Source organism: Populus trichocarpa, chromosome 6 (assembly GCF_000002775.5).
Source record: "Populus trichocarpa isolate Nisqually-1 chromosome 6, P.trichocarpa_v4.1, whole genome shotgun sequence".
NCBI classification, from domain to species: domain Eukaryota; kingdom Viridiplantae; phylum Streptophyta; class Magnoliopsida; order Malpighiales; family Salicaceae; genus Populus; species Populus trichocarpa.
The window spans coordinates 11,718,559-11,738,238 of record NC_037290.2 but is presented as its reverse complement, the minus strand read 5'-3'; the positions used below and the strand labels follow the sequence as shown (position 1 = coordinate 11,738,238).

At 29.4% G+C, this 19,680-nt stretch overlaps 1 protein-coding gene across 1 annotated transcript; it reads left to right on the top strand.

The window, feature by feature from the left end:
- The first annotated feature begins 16,316 nt into the window (after window positions 1-16,316).
- On the top strand, window positions 16,317-18,558 carry LOC18100317 (protein NEGATIVE GRAVITROPIC RESPONSE OF ROOTS). Its single transcript, XM_052453582.1, has 6 exons — window positions 16,317-16,424; window positions 16,538-16,610; window positions 16,960-17,456; window positions 17,564-17,729; window positions 17,808-17,867; window positions 17,958-18,558. The coding sequence occupies exons 1-5, from the start codon at window positions 16,419-16,421 to the stop codon at window positions 17,825-17,827; spliced, it is 762 nt and encodes a 253-aa protein (XP_052309542.1). The 5' UTR covers window positions 16,317-16,418; the 3' UTR covers window positions 17,828-17,867; window positions 17,958-18,558.
- Window positions 18,559-19,680: the final 1,122 nt, after the last annotated feature.

The following is a 19,680-nucleotide window of genomic DNA, read 5'->3' as shown; positions in this document are numbered from 1 at the left end:
GATAATATGGGTTGCTCTATTGAATTCTTTGTTAGATAAAAGATAACACACATGGAGCGACTCACAACAGATTTGGTTAGGCCAAGTAACCTATAATAGAAAGAAAAATTTATATAATATGAAACATGATATCAAATGATTCATTATAATTTAATAATATATTTGGAGGCTTTTGATGAATTTTGTAAGTATAGTGGACAACAAAACAAATTTTTTTCATTATAACCAAATCAAAACTATGAATTGATCATGTCTGATATGATAAGTCTTACTTTAGCACTACCAAGGATAAATGATGGACAAGTTGAGGTTCATGACATACTAGTTTAAGTTAATTGAGGAACATAAGATAAGCCTAAACCAACATTTATGAGTGCAAGTATGCTAGAAGTACTTTAGAAATAATTGGTAGAATTATTACACACTTGTAAAGAATATTTTACTTGAATTTATGACAAAAAACTTGTTTTAGACAAAAGTTTAGTCAAATATCTTATACCAATCAAGCTTGAATTTAAACCACACAAACTACCTCTAAGAAGAATGGCTTTAAACATGGTTGATTGGGTGAAGAAAGAGATCAAACCTCATAGAAGTTGAATTTATTAGACTTGTAAGATATGTTGAGTAGATATCCAATATAATTATAGTGTTGAAAAAGAACGACAAGTTGAGGGTATGCATAAATTTTAGAAATTTAAATCTTACCCTCTGAAAAATGAATACCCTATACCAATGGATGATATGTTAATCAATGTTGTATTTGGCAATAAAATACTCAGTTTCATGGATGGTCACTCCAATTACAATTAAATCTTTATTACAGAAAAAGATGTTTCCAATATTGTATTTAAATGTCCTTGTTCAATAAAGATATATGAATGGATATATGAATGGGTGTTAATTATTTATGGCTAAAAATTATTAGGGCAACATTCTAAATGGCTATGAAATTAATCTTCTTGATATGATCAATCACAATATAGAGTTTTACATTGATAATATTGTTTGTAAAGTCAAAATCAAAATACATCCACCTAGATGAACTGTGTTATGCCTTTTAATGAATGAGGATGCATAGTTTAAAAATGAATCCTTTAAAATATGTTTTTAGAGTGTAAGCAACTAATTTTCTAGGATTTTCAGTGCATTAATGAAGTATAGAGGTGGAAAATAATAAAGCACGAGTAATCATAGAAACAAAAACTCCACAGAACATAAAGTAATTACAAAGCTTTTTGAAAACAAATTCTTAATGATGTTTATTTCAAATAATGTAGTAAGATTACATATTTTATTGAGTTGTTGAAAAAAAAAGCTCATATGAGTTTTAATAGATTAAAAAGCAATAATTTGCCTTTGAAGATATAAGAACTTATCTAGCCAAACCTACAATATTGGCCCAACGAAGACCTGGAAAGCCTTTATGACTATATATTTCAATAACAGAAGGATTAATTGATAGCATGTTGACATAAAAAATGACTCTGGGTATGAACATATCATTTATTATCCCAGTTGCATACTTGTAAAAATTGAAGAATGATATATGTCAATAGAAAAATTATATTTGTCTTCGTATTTTACTTGTGTTTATGATGCTGAAGCATTTCTTAATAGGTCATATTAGCAAATGAATATTAGTATTGTCTGAGTTTAATCAGTATTACATGCCATAAAAAGCTATCAAATGGCAAGCCTTGGTTGAATTCTTAGTTGATCATCCTTGTATTAGTATTGACCATGAACTGGAATACAAAATTAACATTATTATAGTAGAACCAGTTCCATGTTAATTATAGTTTAATGGATCCAAGATCAAAAACAAAGATGGTGCAAAGGTGGTCATAATATCCCTAATAGGTCATAAAATGATATTAACCTTTTAGCTTGATTTGTAAAACTTTAGGTGGAAGCACAAAGCTAATCTTACTGTATTTTGATCAATATTGGTTTGTATTTTTATACTGTAAAGATACAAATCCGGTATTAAAATACCAGGTTTCGTCAAAATAAAAAAAAATATTGTTTTGTTTTCATGTATACGACCAAGTCTCTCAAAAATATATATAAAAAATTCATATTGTATTTTCATATAACAAAGAAAATTTCAAAAAAGTGTATCAGCATGCATTTTGGCTTTAATAACCAGTTTATTAAAGTCACGAGAACTAAGCCAATATTTCAAAAATTTCAAAAAAAATTATTTTGTTTAATATCTGGGGTTACGACCTTATATGTAAGATGTATTCTGGATATTAAATTCTTTGGTTTGTCATCAGAATTATCCGATAAGATAAGGATCTCCTTACCGAGGAAGACTTTTCTTAAACCATAGACAGACCAACAACTAGAAAACCTGACAAGACTTTAGATTTTATCAGACAATAAAACAATGCAGCTTACCTTAGGTAGGGTGTATTTAGGGTGCTAATACCTTCACTTTACGAAACCAGTCCCCGTACCCGATCTCTAAGACCAGTTAGGGTTCCTAGTGACCAAAATACTAGGTGGCGACTCCCATTCTATTTTTCCATTAATAAAAGACAAGAATTCCTTGTCTCCCCACATTTGCCACATTAGATAATTTTGAGGGTGGATGTTTTTGCCACGACACCGCACACGTGCGACAGTTGGTATGAATTACCGATTAGTATGAATTACCAGTTAATATAGAATTACCGGTTGTATTGGCTATTTATAGAGAATAGCCGGATGTTGAGTAATTCGTATGGAATTACTGGGTGTATTTGTGAATTCATAGAATTCATACAACTTTTTGTTTTTCTGTTTCTTTCTTTGTTCTGAACCATTCTTTGAATTCGAACTCTTCGTTCTTTTTGTTGATTGAATTTCTTTATTCAATATTGAATTGAATTCACAGTTACAAATGAAACAGAAGGAATTTTTTTGGAATCCCTACCACAATTCTTAGTAATAGGAGGGTAGATTAGATATATCTTTTAGCTCATATATAACTAGCCTACTATTACATATACATGTCTTTCTTCCATAACGTAAACCAACTATTTGTATCTTGGATTCAGTCGTATTTTAAAAACATTTTTCGAAACATCTATAAAGGAAAGTTGGCTTATAGCGATTATATATATTACATATATCTAGTTTGATCCCCCTCTTCTAACGAAACCATTTTCTCTTGAATCTCATTTTTTGTAAACCCCTAACTTCCTTTTATTTAATTTAGAATTTAGCATTATCCCACATGGATACAATCAATCTAAATGGGCGAATTTCTTATTCTAAATCATTGCATAGAAATATAAGTCTTTGGTTGATCTAAGTTCATGTAATTTATTCTTTATTAATATTTTCTTTTGGTCAATCTTTGAATTGAATAAAACCGACTGAAATGGGAATTGCTCTATAGAACCTAATTTTTTTTTTACAATTCCCTAATATCGTAATCTTTTTTACTATTCTTCTAGATCTTATAGATAGATAGATCTTATAGACTTTTTTGTCTATTTATGTGTATATTTATGTTCACGAAGAAGATTATCTCGAGCAAGGCATAGATTACCTTGCACTAAGCTAAAAAAGACTATTTCAAAACTTAGTCAATGGTGTCCCTCCATGGATTCACCTATATAAGCCATAGCTAAAGTTGCAAAACCTACTAGGTATATGTGTTTAATTAAGGCCATGTTGTTCAAATTATTGGTTTACATCCCGAACTTGAAGAGGAAAACATTGTTTGATTTTGACTAGAATATGAAAAGAGTGACTAACAATTTCTTATTAGGTACAATTGTGATTCTAAATAGTTTAATAACATCAAAGATTATTTTACGCTCTCATTGTTCACCAAAGCTTTCTTGCATATAACTTAACCATATGATGTAATGGGCAATGATAGTGTTTGGCTATATTAAGATTGGTTAGATCCATATATTGAGAATTAAATGGCCGCTTTAAAAGAGAGTCATTTCTTTTTCAATGTCTAGAGCAAAGTGACATTATTCTTCTTCTTATAATATTTTTTCATAAAACAGACCAAGACATTCTCCATTAATGTCTTTTAGTGTGACATTAATGATTCACCAGTTGATGTTGGATAAGCAATCTACTAGATTTTCATAGCAAAAGATGAACATAAATGTCACACCTGATATAAAATGGGACCTCTAAAAATTATAGGGAAAATATAGAAAATGGATTCTCCACCTTCCTTAAGAAGACTAAATATTCTAAAATATGTACTAGTTCTAAAGATCCGAATAAAGGGTTAGTTATGCTTAATGGAAGATAAGAATCACCTTTATTGCATCTTATCCAAGGAAATATTAACTTAGTTATGTGTTTCTCCAAATTTATTTTATACAAGCCATTAATTGTCCAAATTAGTTTATAAGCTTTTCACAAGTCATTTATTGTTGATGGATGTTTGTCAAGTTAACATTAGACCCTGAATGAAGAGTCTTACATCACAATTGTTTTTTTAGTTTTTATTTTTAAAAAATTATTATTATTTTTTATGTACTTATATTTCTTGACTCTTTTTTTTATTATCATTATTTTCAAAGGAAAATGATGAATAGAAAGGAGGGGTCAAAATAGGATTATAACAACTTGTCTCTCTTCACCATATTTACGGTACAAAGTCTATGAAAAATGCCTTTTAATAGGCTTTGTTTAGTAAGTTTGTAAGGAAAAGATAATATCATGAAAAAATTTTGGAAGGTGGTAAAATCAAAAGGTGACCAACCTCAAGAATTGAAATCTAAATGAACCATTTAGGATTTAAATTCGTGCAATGCTTTGACCTTAAGTTTACAAGAGTCATATGAGAGTAAAAAATAAAGAAAAATTTGCAAGAGTCTTCTAAGACTCAAAAGTATAGAAAAATATGCAAGAGTCCTCTACGACTCAAAAGTAAATAAAAACTTATGAGTCCTTTGATGCTCGATCATAAGAAATATTTATATGAGTCCTCTAAGACTCGAGAATAAAAAAAGATTTACAAGAGTCCTCTAGGACTCAATTGCTAAGGATTTGTAAGAGTTATTTGAGACTTAAAAAATAAAAATAAAACATTTATGAGAGTCTTTTGAGACTTGAATACAAGAAATTTGCAAGAGTTCTCTAAGACTTAAAAAATAAAGATAGCTTTATATGGTCCACTAGAAATGCAATATCTAAAAGAAATATTTGTAAAAGTCCACTAAAAATAAAAAATAAAAAATAAAAAAAGATTTAAAATAGTCCTCTAAGACTTAATCGCAAGAGCCTCACGATGGCCATGTATAAATCAAATTCACAAGATTCCTTTGAGACTTTAAAAGTAAAGTAAAACTTGTGAGGGTCCTCAAAGACTCCAAATCTCATTACAATTTACAATAGTCCTTTAAGACTCAAAAGCAATAAAATATAAGCAAGACTCCTCTAAAATTCAATCGCAAGAGCCTCATGATGGCAAAGTTTGACTTAAATTCACATGAGTCTTCTAAGACTCAAAAGTAAAGTAAAACATGTGAGGGTCCTCTAGAACTCCAAATCATAGAATAATTTATAAGAGTCCTGTAACACTCAAAAGCAAAGAAAGTCTTGTGAGAGTCCTATAAGACTTAATCATATATAAGAGCCTTTTAACGACAAGGTTCAACTTAAATTCGTAAAAGTCCTCTAACACTTTAAAGGTAAAGTAGAACCTGTGAAGGTACTTTGAAACTCTAAGTCATATAATAATTTGTAATAGTCCTTTGAGACTAAAAAATAATAAAATAATTGTGATAGTCATCTAAGACTTAATCGTAAAAGCTTCATATAAGTAATGATCCATTTCCATCATTCATTCTTAAAGTCTTTTTTGTCCACTTAGATGCCCCCGATAGGTATTCTTGGCATTTAATGAATTGCTTAAATCATAATACCATGGACTTTAGTCTACTTCCTTTTCGACCAAGCAATAATGAGTTAGTGAGTTTTTAATTTCAATGCAAAGAAGTTATACTCTAATCTTACAATCAATTTTATCCATGAAAGCTAACATTGCTAGAGCATTTGCAAACTAGATCTTATCTTGGTTTAGATGTGTAAATTTGATCTAGCCGAACTCATATACAAGTTTGGTGAGGTATTCCTTATAAAGATTCAATTTTTCATATTTAGTTTTTCAGTCACCTTTCACTTCATAAATTATCAACATTGAATCACAATATATCTTAAGTTTTGTACTTGTATTTCTAGGGTGTTTTCTAAACCATGATACAAGCCTCATACTCTTCCATGTTGTTAGTAGATTCAAATTATAGCTTAATAAAGACAGGGTATTGTCTGCTTTTGGGGAACTTATCACTACCTCAACACCTTTCCCTAAGATATTTATAACAACATCAAAATACATATTCCACAATTGATCTTCAACATCATCTTTTTTTTTTATCACTATGATATCCTTGTTTAAAAAATCAAAGTTTAGAGGCTCATAGTCATTAATTACATTGTCTATTGGATGATTAACAATCATACTACCTTTTACTACCTTTCTCACCGTATAAATGATGTCAGATTTAACCAATAACACTTTCCATTATAGTGAGACTCACATTCAATGAACTTTTTGCACATGTAGTAGATGGCTTATTCCTTTCTTTCTAAAATCATCATGTTGACCTAATGCATAACCCATGAAAAATTTGATGATTGTCAAATACAATATTAATGGCCTTCCTGATATGGGTGGAACCAACAAAGATGACTTTTATAGATACTGTCTGATCTTATCAAAGACTTTTTAACAGTCTTTATTTCATTTTCCTGGATTATTCTTATGAAAGAGATGAAAGATGGGCTCACATGTGGAGGTTTACTAAGAAATAAATTGAGCTATATAATTTAAGTGTCCCAATTTGTTTTTTCATAGGGCTTGGTGTTGACATTGCTTGGATGACTTTAATCTTATTTGAATCAACTTTAATACCCTTCCTACTTATAACAAAACCAAGTAACTTTCCTAATTTGTCAATGAAAGTACACTTTATAGGATTTAACTTTAATTGATATTTTTACAACCTTACAGATAGCTTTCTTAGGATCTGGATGTGGTATTCCTCTTGTTTGTAGTTGGTGATCATATAATCCTCAAATGCCTTAATTTTTGTAAGCATTATGTTATGGAACAAAGTCATCATTTCGAATTGATAGGTTGCCCTTATATTCTTTATTCTAAATGGCATGACTTTATAACAATAAGTTCCCCAAGGTATGATAAAAATAGTATTTTGTTTATCTTTTTCTACCATCTTGATTTGTTTATACCTCAAAAATCCATCCATGAAGTGATACATGAAATTCTTGGCAACATTAACCACGTGAATATTGATATGAGGTACGAAAAAATCATTATTGGGACTTGTTATGTTCAAATCTTAAAAGTTAACACACATTCGGATCTTGTCATTTTTCTTTAGAATCCCCACTATGTTTGACTCTTATTAGGGATATTCAACTACTTCTAAAAAATCGACCTCTCATAACTTACATACCTTTTTTTTTTTTACCTTGATTAGTGTATCTAGCCTTATTCTTCTTAACTTCTGTTTCATTGGCCTACTATTTAGTATCGATAAGAGTTTATGCACTACGATATTTGTATCTAGGCTAGGCTTATCAATATAGGACCAGGAAGATACATCAACATATTTTTTTTAACTTAATTAGATTACTATTTTTTTCTACTACAATCAGAGTTCGAACCTTTAGTTCTTTATTTATTCTTATATGTACTTATGCTGGCCAATACCACCTCTTCCTAATTCAGTTTTATTACATGCTCTAGTTATTCTACTAACCTAGTAAATTCCTCAACATCACTCTTATCCCATTCTTCTTTATCCATTGAATTAAGCCAAATATGCTTGATGTAATTTTAGAATTTAAAGGACTAACTACTTTTAAGATCCCTAAAAGTGAAAATTATAGGGACTAAGAAAATGATAAATAAAAAGAAAGAAATGATATAAGAAGGAGATATTTTTGGATAAAACTACATGATCTCATTACTATGAAAATAAACTAGGCTCACCACAAAGATATATTATTTTTCTAGTATCATAAGCTATAATTACTGAAAAAGTAAGGATAATATAATAAAAACAATTACTTGGATTTGTTTTGATTCCCAATTATCAGGTTCTTCCCTCTTAGCACACCTTCTAACTAATTGTTCTATAGATGACACCTTTTTTAGGATATTAATGATCAATTGGCTAATACCTATATACCTCTACTTTGTCAATATTTACTCCTTACAAATATACAATTTCCACTTCATTCTTAATGTAAACCCCCAGCCTAAAATCTATAAACCAGTGCTATCTATGGTAACTTTCAATTGAGAAATGATAATTAAGAAGATAAATTTTTATAAATGGAGATAAATTCTTAGTTATCTAACTTAAATTTTGGATTAAATAAAGGAATAAAAGCAATATGCGAGATGTTATCTAGTGATAAGTCGCACAAACATTCCGATTAAGTAAAATAATTATTTTAAAAGAAGATGTTTTTTTTATAAATTTAGGGTGAAAATATTTAAAAATATAGAAGGGATATTCAAATAAATTAATGTATGGTTTTAAACGCAAATAATGTTAATCGTCTATATAAGCCCCATGTACAATCGTGTAGTTTTTAATTGAAATGAAAGGAAATATGAGGAATTTTTTTTTTATTATAAATTGGGATGAAGTCCCAAATGAATTAGTTTGAAAATCGTGATGCTTGAAGTAAATAAAATAGCACGTAGATTCGGATTTTGACGTAAAATTAGATTATCTAATTTTATAATATCACGAATAACCATCAATCCGACCATTAGATCAAACTAAGATTTTATGAGAAGTCTCCTAACATTTTTTTAATCTTAGGTTAAATGTTCAGATAAATTAGAGTTCAGAAATGCCTTATAAAAGTGTCATAACACATAGATAATAAAAAGTGGCATTTTTGTAATATGATAATTGAAATGGATTAATGAATGCGTACCTGAAATAAATCATAAAAGGGAAACCAAAATGGTTTTTATAATGAGTTAGAATAAAACAAGTGTTTGGATAGAATAAAATGAATGTCTGGGAAGCTAAAATGGCATCAAAATATGTTTATGAAATGAAACGTGGCTTAAATTAAATGTATTATGAATAAAATGATGGTGCGAACTAGAGGTGATTATGGAATAAAATGTTGGTGACATGTATATAATTGTACGAATTAAGTGTGTTTGAGAAAATGAATTGTAGTATGAATCAGATGTGATGTGAAAAAAGAGTTGCTATAATATGACTACAATAGTTCAATCTGTACAAGGATGAATACATATAATTCATCAAAGGCTAATGGAAATGTATTAAATTGGAATATGATGTAAATTGATGTACTTAAAAAAAAAGTTCATGAAATTGGTTTTGATTGTATCATTAACAATTATTGGTAACCCTAATTACACAAATATTTATTTAAGTTCCATGATTTTGTATATTTTACGGGTATTTTCCCTAGGAGACCACAACTTCTCATGCAGTGTTATCGAGCTACTTAGTTTTTCATATTAAATAGGTTTTGGTATTGTCCAACGAATATTTTGTAAATAAATTTCATATGAATAAATTAAAAAGTGGTGTACCCACACAATAGCGTAAATAGAGATTGTGTATGAATGTATTTATAAATGAAATCGTTACATGTTGAGTTTAAGACAAATATTATGGTTCGTATAAAAAACAATTTACCCCTAAATTCCATGTATGAGACAATAAAAAAGATAAAAATTATATAGGCAAATAGTTTGGGGTGTTACACTTAACCATACTATTCTCAAATCATTGCATAATTAGGATCATTATGGTATTCTCTTCTTGAAGAATTCATCATAACTATCAATATTGTACCCTGATTTATAATGGAACTTACAATAATCATCAAGATTCTCAATAACATGTGTTTTAGAAGATTCCCTGAGGTAATTTGCTTTAGATAATATATTAAACAAATGGCATCATGGTTTAAATTCATTATAATTATCAATGTTATATTTAACAACACCAATGTGGTATTCGTATTTGTGATCAAGTTTATACCAATAAGGGAGGGTGGTTAAAAGAGTTTTTTTTTTTTTGTGAAGGAGAAATTTGTCTAATGCTAATGAGCCTTTTGAACATTTATACAAAAGGTAGCAAAGGAGGTGGTAATGTTTCTTAATTTTTTTAGGTATTTCTATAAGGTTGGTTGCTTAGACTGATCAAGTTGTTTGACGTTGATCGGTTAAAAAGAGACTGAGTTTGTGGGAAATTGTTTAGTTATAAAGTAGGGAATCGTGAAGATGAGATTAGATTGGAAACAAATGTAACATTGGATGATGTTGAAGTGAATGTTTGAAAATTAGTATTATTGGTATTGATTTGTTGATTGGTCCTCCATGGATTATTGCAACAACCTTTGGGTTGAAAATGATAGGTTTCCACCTAATACACTTTCTTGTTCTTTTTCTTACTAATAAACCCTTTTTTTTCTTTTTTTTTCTTTTATTAGCTTGAGAAGTGTTCAAGATTCTTCCTCCCCTCACTACTTGCTTAATTCTCTTGGTCACAACAACATCAATAAAATATTATGTTAAACTATCGACCAAGTATTCAAAGTATAGTGCTTTGAATATATTTAGGAAGATCATGATCATTTTTTTTTTCAATTAGAGAATGATGGATATATGTTTCCACTTCACTTCACCTCTAGGTGTACTCTCAATATATTATTTAGGTCTTTCTTTTTATGTTTTGCAAACTAGAATGGTCGGAAGCCACATCCATATTGAACTTATACTATTTTATAAAAGCATCTATAAAATCCCTCCATTTTTTTTTAATCTCGGTGTTGTCCATATACATGTACTAACTTAGTGTTATGCCATTTAACTCTTATATGAAAATTGAATCAAAAGCTTCTCGTCATAGACTACTTTAACTATTGTATGGAAATATACAAGTAGATGCACCATGGGACACTATGTGCCACTATACTTGACAAACTCAGACCCCTTTGACTTTTTAGGTATTGCAACATTTGGCATAAAACATATTTCAACTACCTTTAGTATGTCATAAAGGTATATGTCTTCTATAGTTTAAAGTCATTCTTTTATTATAGATAACTTTTAGAGTCAAACTTTTCTACCATCTTTATTCTTTAGGTTTCTTCAGCGGTGAGGTCAATAGTTAGAGCAACCTAGGCTTGTAGTTTTTACAATAAGCCTATAAATGGCCCTAGTTTGGCAATACAAAAATAAATGGCATTGATTGCATTTATGGAACTAAGTAGACATTGGAGGGAAATAACATTTCTACCTGAGTTTGCTTAACCTCTATTTTCAAACTTTTTATCTCTCTCTGGTGGCTTTGTTATAGCTGTGATCTCTTTTTGTTTTCCATTTGTCTTTGTTTGGATCTAGTGTTATAGGCTACAAGAGTAAGTTGAACTTTTACAGGACGACTTATATTTCCTCATATTGTTATTTGATATGCATATGTATGAAAACTAATAATGAACAAAAATGTATATATGAAAGCAACGCTAGGTTGAGTATGCATGCTTGTTATTATTCAAGTTTCCTATTATATCAGGACTATAAGGAAGAACAAGGTCGAATTTCCTTAAAACTTTCTCACCGAGGACACCAAACCCATATAAATTTTTGTTGATTTGGGGAAAATACCTCTCATCATATTGACATTTCTTCGACTTAGTTTTCATGTCCTCAATGGTAATCTCAGTATGTCTAAACATCTCATATTTACTATAAGGATCAGTGAAGAAAATATTTAGTTTGTTATAAGCACTAAGGAATGTGATAGGTCATGATATGATTCGTGTCTTGTCAAAAGTCAACCTTAATGAATAAGATCTAACTCATGTAAAGTTGGCTCAACAAGTCTAACCCTAAAGATTTTTTTAGGTTTTTAAATTGTCCAAATTACTAGTGGGGGCAACCTGGCCTCCTAACCTTATGTAACATTGGTAAGGTAGTAACCCCATAATACCCTATGCATAGGTTGAGTTCTAATTTGAGCAGAAATTCAAGTGAGCATAAGTGGACATAAGTCATACTTGCCTCTGAATCTTCATATCTAGTCTTAAAAGAAGATGAGCTTACATTTAAAGTTTTGATAGGTTTTTGTGAAGTGTGTGAAAACTCAAAAAATAATATGCATGCATATTACATCTAGTAGAATAAAATAAACTAAATAATAAATAATGTTAAAATCATAAATAAAATAAATGCTAAAAGATAAATGACAATAAAGGCAATAAAAGAAAAAAACATATATATAGACTTAAACCTAGAGTCCCTTGTGAGGTCACCATGTTGTCACCCCCAACATGAAATGAGATCTCCAAAAGTTAAAGGAAAAATATAGAAAATAGAGTCATCATCTAGTTCTTTAAGGAGACTAAGAATTCAAAAGTATGAACTAATTCTAGAGATCTAAATAATAGGATGATAATGCTTAAGGAAAGATAAAAATCACCATTATCACATCCTTTCCAATGAAAGGTTATCTTAGCTATGTGTTTTTTCTAATTCATTTTATGCAAGCCATTAATTGTCTAAATTATTTCATGAGCTTATTTGTATATCATATACTATTGACAGATATTAATCGAGTTATCGTCGGAACATAAATCAAAAGTTTCTCAACTGAATTAGTTTTTTAGATTTTTAATTTTTTTAATTTGTTATTTTTTATTTACTTATATTTCTTGACCCCTTTTCTATTATCATTATTATTATTTACAAAGCAAAAGTTGAATGGAAAGAGAGCAAAAAAACTAGTTATGACAATGAATTTTGATGGAGTATAGCTTAAAGTTTCTATTCTTGTTTTTTAACAGATAAAAAAAGCATTTAGAGTTCTTGATTGAATCTTTGTAAAAAATATCTAGGACTTTAAAAGAACTTAGTGATTATTGTGTAACAGATGAGGAATTCAATGCAATTTAAGAAAACTAAAAGTTATGTCTAAAAGTTAGAGCACACACACTTTTTAAATTAAACTATTAGCTTGAAGTGTTTGATATATAAAACATGTTTTAAAACATGATCAACTAATTTTAGATGAAAAATGTTATTTGCTATATTATTCTTGATTGAATTTAGCAATCAATTTGAATAATAATAGTGTGATGAGATTAATATTCCTTTATTTTAAAATAAAGCAATATGAAAGGTATTTTTTAAACCTAAAATAAACATACACTTGTCAAATATAGAGAATAGTTGTTATTTATCATGAAAGAAGTGAAAGGATATAAAATTGATAATGAATCAGAAGAGTTAACCGAATAGAGGTGTCTTTGATCAATCAAGAGAGTTTAAAAAGCATTTGACCACTTGATCAAAGGACCGAAAGTATTATTAATCAAAATAAAGTGACCGGTCAATATAGTTTGAATATGTGCATAACTAAAAAGATAAAGTCCTATTCAGAGTAGGAGTTAACAATAAAATAACTAATCAAAAGTAAAATATTGGACTAGGATTCACATATGTATCAATAGAAGAGGAATTTAACTTTTATTAGGTTATGAAAAGTCTATTTGTCTTCTGTTAATATTTGTATAAAATTATGATCATCTATGTAATTAGAATTCGAACTCTATAACAATATAAACAGGGTTAGATGCTATTTTAAAGGATGACTAGCCCCACACATTCAAATTCCAACAATTTTATCGACTTTTTCAATGAGAAGGTTTTATTTAATTTATTGCTTTATTTACTACTTTTATTTATAGCTTGATTTATTTTTCTACACTTAAGTTTCATGCAAACTACTTCTCTATTAAACTCTTACATTTTCTTTACATGATTGTGCTTTTAGAATAGATTACTTTTATTAAGGGTTTAAGTCCTAGAATCCTCATTTTATTTGATTAGAGGTAGTTGTAGCATCGTTGCAACTTCAATCCTAAGTTTAATGAACTGGCAAAATGGCAAACTTGTAATAATGTGATATATATATATATATATATATATATATATATATATATGTGTGTGTGTGTGTGTGTGTGTGTGTGTGTGTGTGAGAATGTGATTAGTTTGATGTTTGATTGTATGAGTTAAGTGTGTGTGTATATATATATATATATGAGTTAAGTATATACAATGTCTACAACTAATAGTAGATATTAGCCAATTTGATCATGATAAGCTATATCAAAAGTTATTTTTCAATGTAAAAAAATAAAAGTGAGAGCAATGTCAATTATTTTTTTTAGCTCAAGGAATTTTTTTTACTTTTAAACCAAATAGATGACACGTGTTTAATCAAATAAACCAATAATTATATATATAAATAAATGTTAGAGATAAATGTTGATGTAAGTCAAATAAAATTGAAAAGTTGAGACTTGAGAGCTTGATGATGATTAAGATATCTCATGTGAGAGTTAATAAAAAAAAATTAAATTATATATCAATAATTTTTTTTATAAAAAATAATAATTTAAATTCTATTAAAATAAAATAATTTACTAGTATAATCCTTTATTTTATTATTAATCTATAGTTCTCAGCCAAAAGATAATATTTTTTTAAGTAATATGTTTCATTAATAAAAACAAAGGTGATTAGAATAAATATTTAAAAAACTTGAAATTATTAAAAAAAAAGCGATATCTTTAATTAAAACCTTTTTTATCCTATTAATGTGATTTGTTTAATTGAATATTTTTGTGCTGAAGCAAAACAATTATCATAATCATAAAAGAAAATTGTTTTTAAAATATTTTCATTATTATGACACATACGTATTAAAAATTATAAATATAATACACGGGAACTTTAAAACATATTAAAAATAAAAAAAAAACAAAACAAAAACATAAACTCTATTTTAATTGAATATTCATAAGACTTTTTTTATATTAGGCACATAATAATTAAAAAAATATTAACATTCCTATAAGGACCTATAATATTATTTTAGAACCATGGATAAATTGAATAATAATATTAATTTTTTTAGTGCATTTAATGAAATAAAAAAAAATCAAAAGGGGTTAGGCCTAAGCACCTGGCCTAAGCTTGCAAGGCGAGGCCTAGGAGTCTGGCCTTTTCTTTTTTTGTTTTATTTTATAAGGTACTTTATTTATATATAAAAAAATAAACAGTTGATGACATGTTGTTTGCTGTTCCAGATTTTATCTATCAGAGAGATGACTGAGAAATCACAATTAGGTTTTTTGCACTAAAAATACCAATTTTCTTCCTATTTCCATCCTAAAACAACTAAAAAAAATACTCTTACCATCTCAATAACCTATTTTTTCAACCTAAAACAACTCTGAATTCGTCCAAAAACACAAAAGCAAATAGAAAAAAAAAAATTATCTCTCAACATGTTCTATTTTTTTTATAAAGTTAAAGGTTTAAAAACATCTCAATGAAACTTTTTTTATCGAATGGAACCCGTTGATATCAAGATTAAACCTTTTTGTTGTGGGAAGTTAGGCTAACAACAACTTTATCTGTTTCACTGGTGTTCGAAGACTTTCTCTCTTCTTTCTCATACCCCATGATTGAAAAGTAAATAAAATCTTTTGAAATAAAAATTAAAATTTTAAAAACTATAAGGATTGTAAAAGAAGAAAAAGGAAATAGGTTGATTAAATAGTATTTTTTTCGCATGAATTTGAGATTGATCATATGATTTCTTTTTATTTTACACTTTAATACTTTTTTGTTGAATTGTTTCTTTTCTTATTCTTAACAATTTTTAAGAAATTGATCATTAATTTAATCATAAAAGGCTGTAATTAAAAATAAAATTTGAAGATAAAATTAAAAAAACACTCTTTGTTATCATTGTCACAATGATTTTCCTATCCGTTTTAGTATATTTTGTAATATAATATAATGTAATATTCATTAATTTATGAGGCAGCAGTAGTTTCGAGTAGTTTTACCAATGCTCAAGATTAAATTCAACGCAAATATAGATTTATGAAATCAAATGCAATATATATGCAGTGAAATGGTGGAGAGGGGGGGGGGGTATTGTATTATATAAAATGCTTAATTAGAAAACTAGAAAACGCAATAAATTGAAAGGAAAAAGACATAGTAGTTGGAGCAAAAGTGACAAATAGATAAGAGAGAGATTGAGAGCAGGCGGAAAGTCAAGTATTTTGGGAACTTGAACCAATGGCATTGGCACGTACTAGCTTGTCCATGGAATTTATCAAAGCTTCAAACTCTATATAATTCAATGCAGCTAAGTTCTCACTGGCTTATGGGATCTGTGTATATATATAAGAAGCAAGAACACTTGGTTTCTGTAAGCCGCAACTGCGCTACATCCTTCTCTAGTCATATTGAAGAGTTCTCAACACTCGCTCACCAAATGAAGGTAGGAATAAAGCTACAGGAATGAATCAATGTCCTGATTATCTCTGCATTTTTCATCACAGGGAAGTTAACTTGACGCTTACTGAGGATAATTATGTGCCCTTACAATTGCAGATAGTCGTTTGGATGCAAAACAAATTCTATAGGAGACATGACAGCAAGAAACCAAACTCCATTTCTGTTGATTGTAAGCACTGTGTTGCCTGCTTTATTTATTTATTTGTTTTCTTGTATGTTTCTGTTAATGCATGGATTTAGACTTCTTAAAATGACTAATGACAGCCATAGTGATTCAAACTATCACGAGGTTATCATATTCATAGGCTGGTTACAAGGGAGATGGGCCCATTTATACTCGGTAAAAGGTTTCTTAGTCTTAATTAACATTTTGATCCTTCTTTGGTCTTAATTGTCAGGAAGTGGCAATCATAGATCAGCAAGCTATTAGCAGTCATTCCGTTCTATGAACTTATGATCAGTATGTGTGAAATGTATTTCTTAGATTATTATTAATGTAACTTCTGCTCCTTGCATAGATCACATTCGGCAAGAATCTCGTAAAGAAGAATTCATTGACTGGCCTAATGAATTGCTGGCAATTGGGACGTTTGGAAACAAATCCATAAAAGAAGAATTTAAGCATAACCATTTCTCCCAAAATCTTCCCCAAGAACTTACACCTGAAGAAGTTGGAAAACTGCAAAATGAGCTGAGCATCTTATTGCATAAACAAGGTGGATCAACTGATGGAGCAGAATCAGAAACTGCTAATTTTTTCAATAGCCAAACAAGCATGGAAGATGACAGTACAAATTCTGACGGCTGTTCTGATGAGTCAAATAACAAAGATTGCTGTGTTCAGGCTAACACCGAGGTTGTTACCAGCAGAAGGAAAGATATATGGGCAGACAACAGTGCAGCAATTAACAAAAAGTCTTTGTCTTTTCTTCTAAAGAAGATGTTCATTTGTGGCGGTGGATTCTCTCCTACCCCTAGTTTAAAGAATCAAGTCCCAGAGTCCAGAATGGAAAAGGTAGATGCAAATAATGCATATTACTTTATTTTTGGTTGCTCATAAAGAGGAGAAAAAAAGGGATTTCTAATACAGTTTCTTCCTTCTAATTTATTTCTGAATGAAAGATATTGAGGGCAATACTTCACAAGAAGATATATCCACAAAATCCGAGTCCAAAATCATCAAGGAACAAATATTTGGAGAATAAACAAAAGCCGAAGTCTGCCGAAGAGGATGGAATAGATGAGAAGGCTGATGAAGGAAGTAAATGGGTGAAGACAGATTCTGAATGTAAGTTCGGATTAGTATGCATAAGAATCATCTGTACTGATATGATCTCGACGACTAACACTTAATATTCAACTGCAGATATAGTGTTGGAGATATAAATTAAATTGGCCCTGGCCAGATGCATGTGAAGATTACATGGTAATTAATGGCAGTATTTTCAAACAGTTACTTCATACTTGTAACAGTAATTGTCGCATTTCTGATACCAAGAACTACAAAATTTTGCAGATAACTATGATCCGTGGTTGAACCGTCCTGCTTTCAATATACGGAGCTAAATGGCTTGAAATAATCGCCCAAGCCGTACTGAACTGTCTTCAACTTTCATGAAAACTGCAACATCTATCTTAAACATAGAAATGAAGCATAATGTCCGATTTCTAAACATGTGCATATATATATATATATATATATGTGCCACTAGCCTAATGCCTTTGATTCCCATGCGAATGATCTTATACCAATGGCTGGGCATAGTTTTTTCTCAAGTTACAAGGAATTGATTAGCATTTGGAGGACAATAAAAAGATCTGTTGGTCTACACTGGCAGGTTCAGGCTGAGTTTTGTACTCATGGGGCATTCTGAGCTTTGTTTTCTATGGGAGAAAAAGAAAATCTTGAAATAAAGAAGAATTTATTGGAGTTCTAGGAAGCTTGTTTGTTGTTACGTTTATGCTTACTGTAAGGGCAGCAACGACACGGGGGTAGATGAAATGTGCATGGCTTAATTGGGTAGAGCAGCACCTTGTTTAAAAGTGGAAATCTCATACTCAAACTCCTTTCGCGAGACATCATGTTAATTTAGCAAAACTCAATAAATAAAAATACAAAATCATTACCTTCTCTAATTTGGAATATGCCTTCCCTTACATGCTATCTTCAATAGTAATTGTTTGTAAGAAGATGTGGGTGTGCTGACAAACGTGGACCATTGTGTTAAAAGATTTGACTAACCTTACACTGGAGGCACTTGTGTTGCATGCACCTATGCATCTATATAAATACAGAATTTAAATCAATATTTTAGGAGTCGTTCGATTTTCTCCTTCATATAATTAATCACATTTGAAGCCATTCTTCGTGGAGGTTGTTTGCGTGGCTTTAGGCTTGCTTGGTAAAGAATGTTTGGACGAACTTTGGTCTAAACCAAGCAATTAATCATAATCATAGGAAAAATAGTGTTTATAAACATGTAGCAGCGATACTATATTATTCTGAAACTCTTCTAGCATATTGGCGCGTGTAAAAATTGGTATGGTCTTATTATAATCTCCCAAGTTTACTTTAATTAGTGGATCTTGAACTTTAACATGTCTATCATTCATATTTAATGATGCTATAGGAAAACTTGTCTTATCAGGCAAGATCATTTGATAATCTTGATCTAGTTTTATTGAATATATTTTATTATAATGCCTTCTAAGTATGGTTTTTAAAGACAACACAATTATTAATGTCATATCTCTATAGTCATGCCACTTACAATACTTTTCTCTTTAATTTGGTTGGTGGTGGGGATGGAATGATTATCAAGGAACTTAATTTACATCTTATACATCAATTGGTCAAAGATTTCATCGATGCTTTTATAGTGAAAAAATTAATCTTTATTTTTTTTCAACTACTCTGATAGAATTTGTCTTTTCCACTAGGTTAAATAGCCTATCTAGCCTTTTGCAATGATGTAAAAACAATCTTCTTTCTTTTATTTTTAAAATTGATATGAGTTATTGTTGGACTTTTTTAAATTTCTTATTGAAGAATAAATTGGTCAGGGAAAGAGTAATCATAACATTGTCTTAATAGCCAACTAGATATATTCTTCTAATTGGCTTATTCTCTACTCATTTTTTCCATTTTCTCATAACAAGCAACATCATCTATTAGGGTGTAGATATTTCAGTATTTGGTTTTTATAAACCATTTTATTATGCTCCACTACAATATCCCA